Below are 16,130 nucleotides of genomic sequence, written 5' to 3'. Positions count from 1 at the left end.
CTTTGTACTCCGACAATGTTGTTTATATAATGCAGTTGCTCAATTGTGTGTCGGTTCTATTGCAGTGTCCATTAAAGGCGTCATTTTCTTCCAACATGGCCTTTAGACAATAATAAACCAGCATGATATTGCCACTCCTGCTGCAGGTTAATGTATTCTGTATTTTTTAGTTAGAACAGATTAGCCTCCCAGAGAAGATGATGAGTCAAAACAACCTGGCTGTCATTACTGAGTGATAAAAGCAGCCTTACATTTACTGCACATGCCATCTAAATCACAACTTTAATGGCAGTAAACGTTATATTTTTCTTTCCTGTCTGCTGCCAGATGACAGAATAGGTCGTGTTATGAAACCAAGGGGCGGCTGGCCCTAGTCCTCTGCCAATCACTTGGACAAGGCCTGTGTTTCCATGGCGATGCAAGAGGCTGGAGATGACTTGTCTTTATAAAGCAGTATGACCACTTGTAGACTCACTGGCTCCTCATGCTGTGTGTGTGTGTGCGCGCGCCCGCGTGTGTGTGTGTGTGTGTGTGTATGGGGGAGTAAGGACAAGCACACTGCTGAGCACCTTCTGTGCTTTTCTGCAATCCAAGAAGTGCAAGGCACCCGTTAATGTTACGCCATGCAGCATACTACCATCTCTTTCCTCGCTTGCCACCGCTACCACTCCACCCTAAATAATTCTCTGCCAATATCTTTTGATTGATCCTTAAATATTGATCACGCAGCAAACAATGGTGCAGCGCTTCTATTCTGCAAGATGCTAGACTGTAGAAGACAGCAAGGGCAGAGATGGTTAGATAGATGACTAGATAGATTACGAAATAATATAACAGAAATATATAAAAATTACCAGATAGTAGCTGGAACATAATATTAAAAAATGGAAACCTACATGGCCCTGTGTGAAAAGGAGATTGCCCCCTAAACCCAATAACTGGTTGGGCCACCCTTAGCAGCAACTGCAATCAAGTGTTTAGATAATTTGCAATGAGACTCTTACAGCGCTGTAGAGGAATTTTGACCCACTCATCTTTTTCAATTTGTTGTAATGCAGCCACATTGGAGGGTTTTCGAGCACGAACCGCCTTTTTAAGGTCATGCCACAGCATCTCAATAGGATTCAGGTCAGAATTTGACAAGGCCACTCCAAAGTCCAAGGCTGGCAAACAGCTTCTACCCACAGGCCATCAGGCTTCTCAACGAAGCACTCACACACGCCGCACGCAACACACGCACACACTCATAGCACTTTATTTATTTATTTATTTATTTGTATTATTTATTTGTATTAATGTCTCTTCTGTTTTTGTTGCTTAATTTATTGGTATTTATGTTTATGTGTTTATGTTTCTTATGTTCTTATTCTTTCTTGTGTTTTCTTTCTTTTCTTGGGAGAATGAACAGAATAAGATTTTCATTGCATGGTATAAGTGCTGTTTTACCATGCACATGACAATAAAACTCTCTTGAATCTTGAATCTTGAAGTTTTGATTTTGTTTTTCTTCAGCCATTCAGAGGTGGACTTGCTGGTGTGTTTTAGATCATTGTCCTGCTACAGAACCCAAGTTGGTTTCAGCTTGAGGTCTCAAACAGATGGCCGGACATTCTTCTTCAGGATTTTTTGGTAGACAGCAGAACTCATGGTTCCATTTATCATGGCAGGTCTTCCAGGTCCTGACGCAGCAAAACAGCCCCAGACCATCACACCACCACCATCATATTTCACTGTTGTTATGATGTTCTTTTTCTGAAATGTGGTGTTACTTTTACGCCAGATGTAATGGGACACACACCATCCAAAAAATTTGACTTCTGTCTCGTCAGACCACAGAGTTTTTTCCCAAAGGTCTTGGGGATCATCAATATGTTTTCTGGCAAAACTGAGAGAAGCATTAATCTTTGGGGTGGGGGGCATATATATCTGGGTACTGTATATATATCTGTATAAACAATGTACAATGTGTTTGTACATACAGTACATATAGAATTACTATTCACAATGCACTTCTGTATTGGATGCTAAATAACTTTTCACCACACTGTACTTGTACATATGTAATGACAATAAATTGAATCCCATCCTATCCTACAGTGTAATCAGTGTTCCTCAGTGTCATTTGTTAAGCATTTCCAAAACACATAAATCACACCATACCATAATTTGTTTATTTTTGCAGTTGAATTATTATTAGCATTATTATTGACTTAATAAAGTCAGATTTTCTTTTGCTATAGTTCATGTATTGGATCTCACTAGAATGTGCAGCTGTGCCTAATTTTGTGACCAGCAAGTGAATGTTTGCATCAGCACGCAGACTGAGAGTGAAATTTACACTTCTGAGCAGTGCACTGACAATGTTGCTGTCAAAGTCATTGACGGGAGGCTTTAATGTGCCGCTAAATTAATATTTGCTACGTCTCACACGGAGGCGAGATCCAGACAGCAGTTCTGACCAAAAGGTCAAGCGTGGTAGCCGAGTGTGATGTTGCATATATCATCTGAATTATTTCTGGTGATCCTGATCGACAGTGCGTATTAAAAATGGTAATCACGTCCTGGTAGCAGCCGTTTTGCAAGCAAGGTCTTCTATGATGCACCAATCACATCCGCCATGTTTAAGACCGGCCTCTTTACCTGCAGCTAAAGCTCAGCAAAGCACACTTAAAAGCACTCTTCTTCCATCCCCACCTTCCTCTCTCAACGCGCATCCTGTGTTCTCTCTCTCTTTTTTCCCCGTCGCTCTCTATAAATACATAGGGTGCTGTTTCCAAGGTAACAACTCTTTGGAGGATTGGCCACCTGAAATCCAGATGGAGCGAGAGGAGGAGGGTGAGTGGTCTGCAAGAAAATGGCCCCCACACTGCACCATCTGCTTTAACGTCAGCCTTTGTTCGTGCAACAGGCCCCACAGATCCATACATAGAGTATGTGTGGACGACATACGCACGTGTGAGCAGCACATCTTGTAACCCTAAAATGTTGTTTATTCTGTATTACCTACATAGTTGACACATGATGCTGCAGACAGTGACTCGACTGGTTTGCATGAGCACCTTTCCATGCTGCATCACCATTACTGATAAAACAACTGTTTTAACAGTACAAGTGCACTTACATTAGGTTTCCGGGTGTTTTCTGCCCTCCAGTGCCAGCAAAGAGAAACTGCAACACATCTTCTCCACTCGTGGCCTTCTTATGAGCTGTTACAAACATGGCATTATCCTAAAAAGAAAAGATACGTAGTTTATGGCCTTGCTAGCCAAATGCATTAAAGATGCCGGAAGAGCGCCATCTAGTGGTTTTAGTTAGCAATGGGCATTTGGCCAAATTTCCTTGATGGGCTACCGGAGGACTTTAACGATCAAGTAAAAGCTTAATTGTTTTTAAGGAATTATATTTATCCTATATGAAGGAAAATACACATAAATTGTATGTTTCCACAGTTATCTTTATTTATTTTTACACTTCAATGGAAACATGGCTGACCGCACCACGTTCCTCTTCTTCGGACAAATTAGTACAATCTGAATTAACAGCGCTTCTTCTGGTTGAGATTGTGTACTGCGCCCAACTTTGCCTCAAATCAAAGCAATTATTTCCACATTTTACTGCTGGTATGCAAATGAATGCTGTTCATATTTATTTATTGTACTTATATTCGTGGTATACCTCCCAAATCGCACTGATTGTACAAACGTGAACGCACCATGCCATACTCATATTATATATTTATTACCTGTTTATATGCAAACATGGAACTCTTTCATCTATATCATGAATTCTGCGTAACTCTTTCTGTCTTTGTTCATGTAGCTTGTACTGTATATATTGTAATTAAATATGTACACGCGTATAGTATGTGCAATCATATTCTATGTATTATGGTGGTGGTCATTGACGCTGTTGGCCACCAGAGGCCAGCAAATCTCCAATTGCAAACTAATAAAGCTGGTTGTCTTTTTAGCTTGGAGTTACATTAAATTCAGTTGGAGACATCTTCCAGTGCTGATTGGCGCCACAGAAGTGCATCTTTTCAGTGTAATGTTTACGTTTTGTACCATAAAAATTGCAGGTTTGCAGGTAAAGGAGCTCACCGTGCAAGATGCATCCACCTGGGTGGTACGCCTGTGGGAGGGAACCTAAAAGTAATAAAAGTGCAGAGACTCCAATGGAGGATGATGCGTCAGCCTATAACTCCCTCCCTCCCTAACGCATTGCCTTCCAACGAACCTCTCTTGCCCTTCACCTTAAAGAGGTGCGCCGACCAACACGGTTCGGACTTTCTCCTTTGGCAGGAATCAGCGCAATGACGAGCAGAACCGAGCCGGCACCATGCGCTCCAGGCTCCCTCGGACCGCCTGCCTACTGCGGCTCGTTGCACTCGGCATCCTACTTTCGCACGCCGCAGCTTATTTTGGGTCAGGAAGTTACTTTTTTTCTGTTTTGAAATGTTGACAAAGATGCAAAAACAAAAAAATGTATGTGTTTAAGGACAGTTTTAGTACTGTTATGCACATAATTGTGCATGAAGTGTAGTTTTTAATGCCAGTTAATTGCAATAGTGGTATTTTAAAATGGATCATAAATTAAAAGCCTTGAGTTAACTTTGTTTCTAGGTTTAAAAAATACTTTGATCATCAACTATTATGAGTTTTTTCATGACATGAAAATATTTTACCATACATACCTGCATTTACTGATCAGCTTTTAATGTTTTGTTTTAATCTTTCTGCGTCCACTCCAAGGCTGACAGGACGCGAGCCCTTGGTCTTTCTGCCGGGTCCATTCTCCAGCGAACCTTCCACGGGCAAAGCCCACCTGAAGCAGTGCGAGCAGATGGTCCTGTCCCGGCGCCAAAAGAGGCTGTGCCGCCGTGAGCCCGGCCTGGCCGAAACGCTGCGGGAGTCGGTGCGCCTGAGCCTGCTGGAGTGCCGCTACCAGTTCCGGAACGAGCGCTGGAACTGCAGTCTGGACGGCCGGGGAAGCCTGCTGAAGAGAGGTACAGTGAGTGGGGTTCGAACCTGAGACCGGACGCCGTCTCTCCATTCATCACTATGACGAAACCACCTCATGAGGATATACAACACTCACCCATCATGCAGCATTTCAGCAAATACATAAATAAAAGTTCCATTTAAAATAAAATACATCCCCCCCAAAAATAGAAAGAGATGAAAATAGAAAATAATTTGTAATATTTTTGAAAGTGTAATCTTTCAATGACGAATTTGGATATCTTTACTGCTTACCTTACCCATGCAGGTCATAAAATTAGGCACACCTGCACAGCCAATAATGCAGGGGTCTCCAACGCCTATGATTATTTGAGCTACCCCATTTTTGTGCTATGTTGTCATTAAAAAAAGATGTATAATGTCAATGAATTGTGGGGTAAAACACAGTTTATGCACATATTCTCTTACCCTCTGAGCTCCACATGATCACACGGCGAGCTACCTGTTCTGAATTCTGCCTTTATAAATAAAACAATGGTCAAAGTGATCAAAATGTATATGTAAAGTTGTTCCTAATATTTGGTGACCTATATGGGCACTGAATGCCTGAATGCACCATTTAAAGTTTAATGCAATAAATAGGTGTTTAAATTTGTATAATTGTTATCAGATTTAAAGAGTACCATTTTATGTTATTAATGCACTCAACTCTTGCAACCTTTCTTAGTATTCCAGCATGGTACGAGCCATCAATCATGACCCAGAGCTAAAGTGCAGCTGCTGAGCATGTAGAAACAAACAGCACTCATGCGTACGGCTATCAACATGCGGCCTAAAAAGATGAACGGGTCAGCATGGAAGTAATGAGGGAGTGAGGCTGCCAAGACATGGTGGCGAGCGGAGACTTCTTAAGGCCCCGCAGTGGTTTATTTTTATCTGCAAAAAGGAAAGCGCCCAATTCCCCCAAAGGAAAAGGGTGGCGCGATTGCCCGCTTTCATGTGGGACAAGGGGAAAAAAAATCCTTCCTAGTCAAAATAATAATTAATTGGATCAAAATATACACCCCGGCCAAGCAAATAACAGCGTGTGACCTGGAAGGCAGGTCAGAGAGGGGAATCGTGATACAACAACACTCGCGGAAAATGAAAACAAGTCAACGTGGTGCGCATTTTGTAAACATCTGGGCTTACACGCTTGTTCAAGGGCATTGGGATGCTTGTAAATGTCACTATCTGCTAACACGGTGACCATTTTGAAAACAAACCTCACAACTGAAATAGAATGTTAGCTAGCTGGCAATCACAGCAACAAGACAATCGCTCAGATTACTTTTTACCGCTCAGGTCAAGTGCTTTCCCGAGTGACTTTGAAATTGCGCCTCTAAGCCCAACTGACGATAACTATGTGGTTTTAAAATTGAAGCAGAGGGCTCTGGTCCCCCACACAGCAGACAAAGGACAGTGAGAGTCAAAAGGATCAATGATAGAATCTGTATTTTGCATGAAAATGAGAGCGTAAAAACAGCTTTGAAAAAGTATCGTAAGGAAAAATTTGAGATTTTTCAACACATCGCCATCTGTTAGGGCGCTGGCCTGCTGCACTCAATTGCAGTTTCTTTGGAAATTTGGTCAAAGTAAGGGCGAGGAGACTTGACAGAATGATTCTATCGGCACTCTGCATTAAGTACAACAAAAAGTAAAACTGCACCAACAGCTGGGGCACTATCCTACTTGCCCCTAGTGTAAATTCACCATGTGACATCTTTGTTTGGTGCCTTGTGGCTAGGCAGACTTCGTAATTGTGCTCTGGTGCCCCATAAAGCAGAAAACGGACAGGGTGGGACACCAGGAGCAATGACTAAATCAGTACTCTGTATTAAATATATAAAAACTCTCAAAAGCATCAAGGAAAAGAAAAAAGGATCAAGCTTTTCCACCACAGCACCTTCAGCTGGGGCACCAACATACTTGCCCCAAGTGTAACCTAAACATTAAACAAATGCAAACTGCAGTAATCATCCATATTCATCATGTGACCATTTGTCTCGTTTGTTCCAGATTAAAAAATTAAAATAAAAAAATTTTGTGGGGTGCCTTGTTACGAGGACTAATTCATGGGGCACTGACCAACTTTCCCCTAGCCTATAACCCTCACTGGATGATTTCAAACTGTCGCGATCCAAGATATTTATCACTTCATGTGACTGCACGTCTCGAGACTGTCACATTTTTGCAGGGTACCTTGTTGCTAGGCAGAATTCCAGGGACACCCTTCTACTTGCCCCTTGTGCTAAATCACCACCAGATCTGAGCTTCATTGTTCATCACATGCGGACATGGCATGTCTCGTTTATTCCAGCCTTCAAGGAGACAGCCTTCCTCCTGGCGGTGTCGTCAGCGGCACTGACCCACGCCCTGGCCAAGGCGTGCAGCTCGGGCCGCATGGAGCGCTGCACTTGCGACGATTCCCCCGGCATCCAGCACCGGGAGGCGTGGCAATGGGGGGTGTGCGGCGACAACCTCAAGTACAGCACCAAGTTCCTCAAGAGGTTCCTGAGCCAGAAGAGGATCAGCAAGGACCTGAGGGCTCAGGTGGATGGCCACAACATCAACGTGGGGATTCGGGTGAGTTGGAATCTGACACTCTTCAGCGTCAAATTGCTGGATTTGTTTTTTCCACGAAGCTAGCCAAACAAACGGCGGCGGCAAAGACGGCGAGACAAACGCTGGAGCCAGGTGTGCTCAGGCATGATAAAGCTTGCTGTGCGGGCTGACTGCAAATTAAAGGTCTCATATCGTTGAGCGAGAGCGATTATAACCATGGCCTCTTTTTAATATACGAGCGAGCATTTTTTTCCACTTACTAAATCACTGTACTCGCCATAAATCCGCCTAATGTTCCTAACCACCACTGTGGTGCTCCCCCCGGGGGGTCTTTCACCCAAGAGACAAAAAAAAACAGGAAGAAGAAGCGGGGGAAGCTATCTTATCTTTCCCCAGTGAAATGTTTTCCTCACTTTACGCCGAGAAGAGAGCAGGAGCGACAACAACATGGCCCCCTAACCACCCACCCATCTCTCAGTAATAGTACTCTGAAGCCCCCTGAGGGTTTCATACCTGCAAAGGGAGGAACTTTTCAACCCACAAGTCCCCTTGGGGCACGGACTAAGCCCCCCAATGCTATCTGACCTGTCTCTGGCCCTCAGCGAGACTGACTGATGGTGCGCTCATCTCCTCGTTGTTGATCAGCTACCTTAACCCAAATCAGGCATGATACTGCTACTTTTTTTGGGGGGGGTTAAGTTCTGGATTGCAAGCGGGAAAGGGGCGGAGAGATTCCAATGTTGGGTCCCCCATGCCTCAGGCTTCAGGAGGCAGACAGTACTAGTCGTAACAGAGCCTGAGCTGTCCGAGTGAGAGATGTGAGGCAAATGAAATACGACAGTTGCCCTCAATCCATTATGTTAAAGTTTCGACTGAGCAGACGCAGAAACATTCTAAAAAGGTGCAGGCGGCCGCCTTCCGACTCCCGGCCTGCCTCCGTGCAGATAGACCTCCCAGATAAGAGGCAAGGTAATGAATCAAAACCAGAGAACTGACATCTCCTCTTCTTTCCAAGGCGGTGAAGAGCGGCCTCAAGACCACCTGCAAGTGTCACGGGGTTTCCGGCTCCTGCGCGGTACGGACTTGTTGGAAGCAGCTGTCTCCCTTCCACGACACGGGCCGGCTGCTCAAGTACCGTTACGACACAGCCATGCGAGTGCTCAGCGTCACCAACGCCGCCACTGGCGAGAGCGAGCTGGCCGGGCCGCGCCGCCACAGCCAGAGCCTGCGCACCACCGACCTGGTCTACCTGGAGGACTCGCCCAGCTTCTGCCGGCCCTCGCGCTACTCGCCAGGCACCGGCGGGCGCTCGTGTGCCAAAGACACCAGCTGCCAGAATCTGTGCTGTGGGCGGGGCTACAACACAGCCATGCGCCTCACCAGCCTGTCCTGCCACTGCCAGGTGCGCTGGTGCTGCCATGTGGAGTGTCAGACTTGTGTCCGGGAAGAGGAGGTCTACACTTGCAAGAACACTTAAGCCTCAAAATAAGGTGGAACATCAAGAGCCACTGGGATTGTGGACGAAACTGATCACCACACTCACATATGGCCCAACTGTGACGGCACATGGACCACAAATGACTACCTAGGAGGCGCACATCATAACATCTCCTTGTGTCCACTGGTCCAAGTCTCAGCAAAAAGCTCCATCCTTCTCTATTGCTAGCTGCTGTTATGCTAGCAGGGGCCATCGCAAGTCATTCAATTTAGAACAAGAATGCAAGACCTGTCTCAAACAAGTAGCGCAGTTAAGTTCAGTTCACCAGCGTGAGGCGCCAATGAGACAAGATGTCCTTAAGATGGAGGGCAACCAACCTTTGGTGGTCGGTCTTGGGGTTTTTCGGTATCGTAACTTAAATGCACGAACGGAACATTTTGATGCTAGTTGGATCATGTAAAAAGCTTGAGAGAGACTTGTTTATTTTGTTCATATTTGTTAAGACTACTACGTCATTTTTTCGTCGCTCTCTATAGAGCGAATTTACTTTATTACGCAAATGTTCGACACTTATTGATTTGTCAGATGCCGTACATTTCATTTCATACATGTTTTGCACAGGTTCTTTGCACGCCTGAGTTCTAGCGCTCACTGACAAAATACTGTATCATGCTAACGCCACTCCCAGTCTGCAATAGCTCACACAATTACTGACCATAGAGTCTGAACTTTTTCACGATACGAGTTATTTGGTTTTCTAGATGGTACATCTCACACTATAGCACATGTTCTTGACAGTTTACATGAAATAACGGTGTTTGGTCAACTTTTTGTTAAAGGGATAGTTCGGATTTTTTGACATGAATTTTGACATCCCCATCAGCAGTGTAGTGCATCAACAGTGACTTACCCCTCCAATTTGGTCCCGCGAGTCCAGTTCTGGTCGGATTTGCATGACGATGAACGTAGTTCTGCTCAGTTGCTGGGTCATTCAAGTAAACAGCTTGGCTTCTCAAAACAATATGCGTTGAAAACAGTACCATATTTGTATCATAAAAATGCCTCCTCAAAAAAATCTGACTTCACAAATCGCTCGGCGTTATATTTGTCTCCCGCCGTGTGCCTGCGCACTGTCGCCTCTCCATTCATGTGTATGTGATGAAGATGCTCGCATTTTCATCCACGACGGAGCGCCGCGGCCATCTTGTTTACGTGTGTTCCACAGCGGAAGAAGATATCCGACCAGAATTGGACTCGCGGGACCAAATAGGGCGGTAAGTCACTGTTGATAAAGTCCACTGCTGATGAGAATGTCATACAACTTCATGTAAAAAAAAAAAGTCAGAACTATCCCTTTAACGATTTGTGTTTGTGTTGCACCACTTTACCACTAGGGGGGAGCACAAGGCTTTCAACTGACTTGTGACAACATGAAACAAAAGAAGTATCACTCGTACTTTTAGCTAATCACTTTCATAATTTACTCATAAAAAGTAAAAGACTGTGTTGCTCGATGTTTTTACGTCAGGCTACCACGCATTGGTCCTTTGTTTGAATCGAAAATATCAAATTGGTAACGGTAATTTTTGGTGTTTAACAAACAAAATAGAAAGCGGGGTGTCGGGTGCAACAAAATACAGTCGTCCCTCACTATGCAGCAGTTCGAACATTCCCTCACTCAGTTTTTCAAAGATGACAGCCTATTATTAGTATAAAAAAAATATGCATTTCAGCAAATTGTACATATTTTTGCCCAAATGAAGCATTTTTCAAGCATAAAAATGGATAAATGAACTAAAATACAAAGATAAGTTATAAGGACCACCATTCAACTTGTGAATGTAGTATTCTACATTGGTCACTAGGTGTCCGTACTTGTTCGGAGAGACAAGCACCAGACTTTCATTACAGATTTAAATCACAACAGGTGCAATAATAATAACGTAATCATCATCATCATAATAATAACACGGGTTACTGTTGCCGCCATAGCCCACAACAAGCTAAAACTCAAACTTCCAACATCACTTCCTGTCCGCCACCCATTCTGCTCCCCGACAAGGTAAACTGTCTTAAATGGCTTATTTTCTCCGATGACATCTATTATATTAGGTAATACGAATGTAAAGGTGACTATATGAGTGTTATTTCATGTCTAGAGGGCTCTAATAATGCTTAAAAAAATATATTTAAAATATCGTAAACAGGTTTTTGATGCCCTATGAAACTATGAAAATATTACATTTCTAAAGAAGGAATCTTACTTCACGAAAACTCACTTATCACAGCCAGGTCTGGAACCAATTAATCGCAGTAAATGAGGCATCACTGTATGGAGTAAAGTCGACGTTTCATTTCACAAAAAGGCTCCAAACCGATTTGCAACAGCATGAAACAAATCGCATATCGCACAAAAACACCAGAAAGCCAACGTTGTTTTTATGTCACGATTCCATGCAGTTGCATTTTGTTCACATGAAAATATCAAATTATCAAAATATCAAACAAATAAAATACAGGAGCAGCGACAGTTGCTCGAAATATGCCCTATATTGTGCAAAGTCATCGTTTCATTTGTTTGAGTGTATTTGTTTGTTCAGATATGAGACAGGCTAACATTCCAAACAGGTACTAGACTGGAAGAACACTATTTATTATTAAATTGTATCCACTTCTACTACTACTACTACTACTACTACTACTACTGCTGCTGCTTTTGTACTTCATTGCGATCTGAATGACACTACCTGCCTGTCTTTCGTCTGCTGTAGTTCTTTTATATATATTTTTTTCACCGATTAAGGATTTTTATAAAAGCACTTATGCTAGCTATAGATGGTAAAACAAAAACCTAAAAAACATAACAAAATGATTGGAGCCATGGAGAATATTGTAGCTGCGTGCATATACAGGAGGATTATGGCTTTTCAGTTGCTCTTATGGAAATGTTTATGGAAATGTGCGTGGAGTCAACAAAGGGAACTAAAATGGGGTTAACATGAGGGGACAACAGAATCACGTGGTGTGCCTTTAAAGTGTAATTGAAGCCACAAGTGGCTCCATAATTGGCCTCCCCCACAATTGTAAATCAAAGCAAATGGCAACATAGAGCCCCTTATCCTTAAAAAGCCAAGTGCAGGTCAAAATGAGGGCCAAATGTTTGTGCGACATTATAAAGACATTCACATCAGGGCTCCATTAATGACATAAAACATATCTTCTACCTCACCTGTCCTCTTCTTTTTTTTGGCAATTCCAGTCCTTATGTAGATAAATAAATGTTTGTACAAATCTTTTGAATCTGGTAATATATCTCCATATGTCAAAAGTATTGTTTTTTATATTTACACCCTTATTTAAAAGAAACCAGATGAATAAATGTGTCAGAGAAGACAATGTGTTGTCAATGAATACCCACACAAACACAAACACACGCTTGTTTTGAAAGCACGGTGGTCTCGATCCGTCACTTAGCGGCCATTTTGACAGGCGATGATAACCCCGCCCTCGACTCCCTACAGGTGTTGTGCCTCTGGCCAAACGGAATCAATCATAACGAGGGCGATAACGGCGAGGAATGTCGTGTACAAACGCAAACAAGGGGCGGTCGACCCCGCCGTTTACGTGCGATTAAGCGAGGATCACAAAGTTATTTATGAGGAACCTACAGCACGCTTGTTTCTTTTTATGTGCGTCCGCTTTTGATGTTGCGCTGTAATTGCGATGATTACACGCTATTAATCCTCATTAGGACATCAGCTACAGAATATTGTAGCGACTCGTAGGACTGTAATGTCTTTTTAACTCTACTAGCACTTTAGCAGGCATGGAACCATATTTGGTCACATATGTACAGTGGTGTGAAAAAGTGTTTGCCCCTTCCGGATTTCTTATTTTTTTGCATGTTTGTCACACTTAAATGTTTCAGATCATCAAACAAAGTTAAATATTAGTCAATGACAACACGACTGAACACAAAATGAAGTTTTTAAATGAAACTTTTTATTATTAAGGGAGAAAAAAACAAAAACGACATGACCTTGTGTGAAAAAGTGATTTCCAGCATGAAGCGCCTTTTTAAGGTCATGCCACAGAATCTCAATAGGATTCAGGTCAGGATTTGACAAGGCCACTCCATAGTCTTCATTTTGTTTTTCTTCAGCCATTCAGAGGTGGACTTGCTGGTGTGTTTTAGATCATTGTCCCACTACAGAACCCGAGTTGGTTTCCACTTGAGGTCACAAACAGATGGCCGGACCGACATTCTCATCAGGATTTTTCGGTAGACATGGCTCCATTTACCACAGCAAGTCTTCCAGATCCTGAATCAGCAAAACAGCACCAGACCATCACACTACCACCACGACATTTTACTGTTAGTGTGATGTTCTTTTCTGAAATGCGACGGTACGTTTACGACAGATGTAATGGGACACACACCTTCCAAAAAGTTCAACTTTTGTCTCGTCAAACCACAGAGTATGTCTTGGGGATCATCCAGATGTTTTCAAAATTGAGACGAGCCTTAATGTTCTTTTTGTTCAGGAGTGGTTTTGGTCTTGGAACTCTGCCATGCAGGCCGTTTTTGCCCAGGGTCTTTCTTGGTGGAGTCATGAACACTGACTTTAACTGAGGCAAGTGAGGCCTGCAGTTCTTTGGATGTTGTTGTGGGGTCTTTTGTGACCTCTTGGTTGAGTCGTTGCATTCTTAGGGTAATTTTGGTTGGCTGGCCACTCCTGGGATGGACCTCTGTTACATGATTTCGCCATTTGTGGATAATGGTTCTCACTGCGATTCACTGGAGTCCCAAAGCTTTAGAAATGGCTTTATAACCTTCTCCAGACTGATAGATCTCAATTAATCTCAGTCAAGTTAGGTTTTAACTGGGGGGGCACTTTTTAACACAGGGCCATGTAGGTTTGGATTTTTTTTTTCCCTTAATAACAAAAGTTTCATTTAAAAACTGCATTTTGTGTTCAGTTGTGTTGTCATTGACTAATATTTAAATGTGTTTGATGATCTGAAATATTTAAGTGTGATAAACATGCAAAAAAATAAGAAATCAGGAAGGGGCAAACACTTTTTCACACCACTGTAGAATGTGATCTCTGTGCATCAACCGCTATATGGAAAAATAATTGTACATTTTGATTTTGACTAACGACTATTTTACTATACATTTTGTAAGAATAATCGTGTTTCTTCACTGATGGGAGAAATTACATGGTTTTATTGGCTCTTATTGAGGCGTAAAGGGACTATTTCAAAGTGCCTCCTAGGCTATAAGATATGTTTCCATGGCCACTAAGGTGCTAATTATACAAATTAGACAAGTCCACCTAACTAGTTATCAAATCTGGTTCCATAGTTTTGGGATCTACTTCAAAGAAGCATCCCCCTCTTGGCTTGTTGGTTTTGGTTTGGTTCCACTAAATCAGTTACCAAATATGGTTCCAAGCCTGCTAAAGCACTAATTAAATAGATAACTACATTTAGACATTATAAAACCTACTTAAGACGTTACCAAGCGTAGTTCCATGCCCACTAGATTGACTTCTAAGAAGGAACACCCCATTTGGCGTGTTACCACATTTGGCTTGTTCCACGCTAAAACACTACTATAGTTAAAAAAATAAAGAAAAAAGTAAAAATAAGTGTTATTAGTCAGTATAATACTGTTAAGCTGAGACTCTGATGAGGCATGCGCAATCAACCAGTTACCAAATATGTGCAAGAAAGTGCTACTACGGAAACACTGTCTTACATGTCACAATACTGAAGTTGTCATACTCACTTTACCGTTCCTAAATATTGTCCCATGCACATTAAAGACCTGCTTAATAACGGATATTTTAAAAATTGATCATTATAAATGGAATAAAATGATTAACAGACACAAAAATGAAAAGAAAATCAGACTAAAACGTATCAATATTTTTTTTTTTAAATGTATAAAATATAGTAATGTACTCAGATAATTGTATTTCTAAGTATTTCCATCTGTTAGATAAAAGCTAAAGTACAATATTTGTAATGTATTATTAGGGCAAATGCTTTAATAAATTCCTAAAATGCATTATTTACGCTCACGTCATAGCTAGGCTTTTTTTTCCTGCTGGAGAGTTAATTTCCTTGTTCCTCAAAGCTGAAAAGTCCTACGGCACACCAATGCATCAGAGGTCAGACAAGTTCACAGAGCAGACGACTGCATGACTGTATGATCATATCGCAGATCAATATTTAACTTGATCCAATGTGACCGCTGGAAAAGGAAGGAGACCAGGATGAGGGGGCGGGGTTGTATTTGCCATGTTGTTGGACATCAAGAGGAAGATGCAGGGATGGTGAGACCCCCGGGAGGCCTTCCCCCCCTCCTGCGGCTTGTTGTTGTTTTATAATGAACTCCTAAAGCCTTCATTTCCCTTCGCTGCCCTGAGTTGGGAGGGCGCAGCCATGGGGGCTAAGGAGTACATTCACCAGGTTCGCACGCACAAGCTAGCCCCCCAGGGTGGCGGCTTCCAAGTGAGCTGGGGTGCAATACCTGTGTGTGTGTGTGTGTGTGTTTGACATCATGCAGGTGAAGGCTGCAGAGAAAGGTTTTTGCATATGCGTGTGCACACCTGTGGTCACCTCAGTGTGTGGGTGATATGTGAGAGGGTGGGTTTGTGTTTTGGGTTCTCCTGTGCGGGCGGGCGTGTGGCGTGGCTAGGCTAGGCTAGGCTAGGCCCAAAACTGCTGTCTGCCATTTTGACACACAAAATGAAAGGTGACTGTAAAAAAAAAAATAAAGTTTGTGCGGAATTGTAAATTATTTTTTCAATAATCTGTTCCATGGTCAAACTGGCACCATCATAAAACAGATACAACAACTATAGTGATATAGAAATTATATATATAATATTAATATAGAAGTATAAAATATTTAAGTCTTAGCTAATGTTTATTCTAGCAGTGACTTAGCAAGCATATTTGGTCATGTAATGCAAAAGGATGTGCAAAATGCTAAAAAAAAAAAAAAAAAAAGAAAGAAAATGTAAAACTGCTAAAACTGCTAAACAATTATGTTTGAAAATAAACTTAATCACAGAAAAAAGCACCACATTTTAAAGAAGTCAACCCCTGTTAAT

The 16,130-nt window shown here is 42.3% G+C and overlaps 2 protein-coding genes across 9 annotated transcripts in view; one reads left to right on the top strand and one right to left on the bottom strand.

Moving 5' to 3' along the window:
- srcin1a (SRC kinase signaling inhibitor 1a) overlaps nucleotides 1-4,956 on the bottom strand; it is a 111,435-nt gene extending 106,479 nt beyond the window's left edge. For 7 of the 8 annotated variants that reach the window (XM_054758637.1, XM_054758639.1, XM_054758641.1 and 4 more), the window contains exons 1-2: nucleotides 4,694-4,956; nucleotides 3,122-3,228 (exon numbers count right to left, since the gene is read on the bottom strand). In XM_054758637.1, the coding sequence (XP_054614612.1) occupies nucleotides 3,122-3,228; nucleotides 4,694-4,699 (113 nt within the window). In that variant the 5' untranslated portion in view covers nucleotides 4,700-4,956. The remainder of the gene's footprint in view (nucleotides 1-3,121; nucleotides 3,229-4,693) is intronic. The other variant, XM_054758651.1, reaches the window with a different exon arrangement.
- wnt9b (wingless-type MMTV integration site family, member 9B) lies at nucleotides 4,261-10,237 on the top strand. Its single transcript, XM_054758654.1, has 4 exons — nucleotides 4,261-4,424; nucleotides 4,752-5,005; nucleotides 7,321-7,586; nucleotides 8,581-10,237. The coding sequence occupies exons 1-4, from the start codon at nucleotides 4,339-4,341 to the stop codon at nucleotides 9,040-9,042; spliced, it is 1,068 nt and encodes a 355-aa protein (XP_054614629.1). The 5' UTR covers nucleotides 4,261-4,338; the 3' UTR covers nucleotides 9,043-10,237.
- The last annotated feature ends 5,893 nt before the right edge of the window (nucleotides 10,238-16,130 follow it).

The sequence above is a fragment of the Dunckerocampus dactyliophorus genome, chromosome 18 (genome assembly GCF_027744805.1).
Source record: "Dunckerocampus dactyliophorus isolate RoL2022-P2 chromosome 18, RoL_Ddac_1.1, whole genome shotgun sequence".
Taxonomy (NCBI): domain Eukaryota; kingdom Metazoa; phylum Chordata; class Actinopteri; order Syngnathiformes; family Syngnathidae; genus Dunckerocampus; species Dunckerocampus dactyliophorus.
This window is presented reverse-complemented; position numbering and strand designations above follow the sequence as displayed.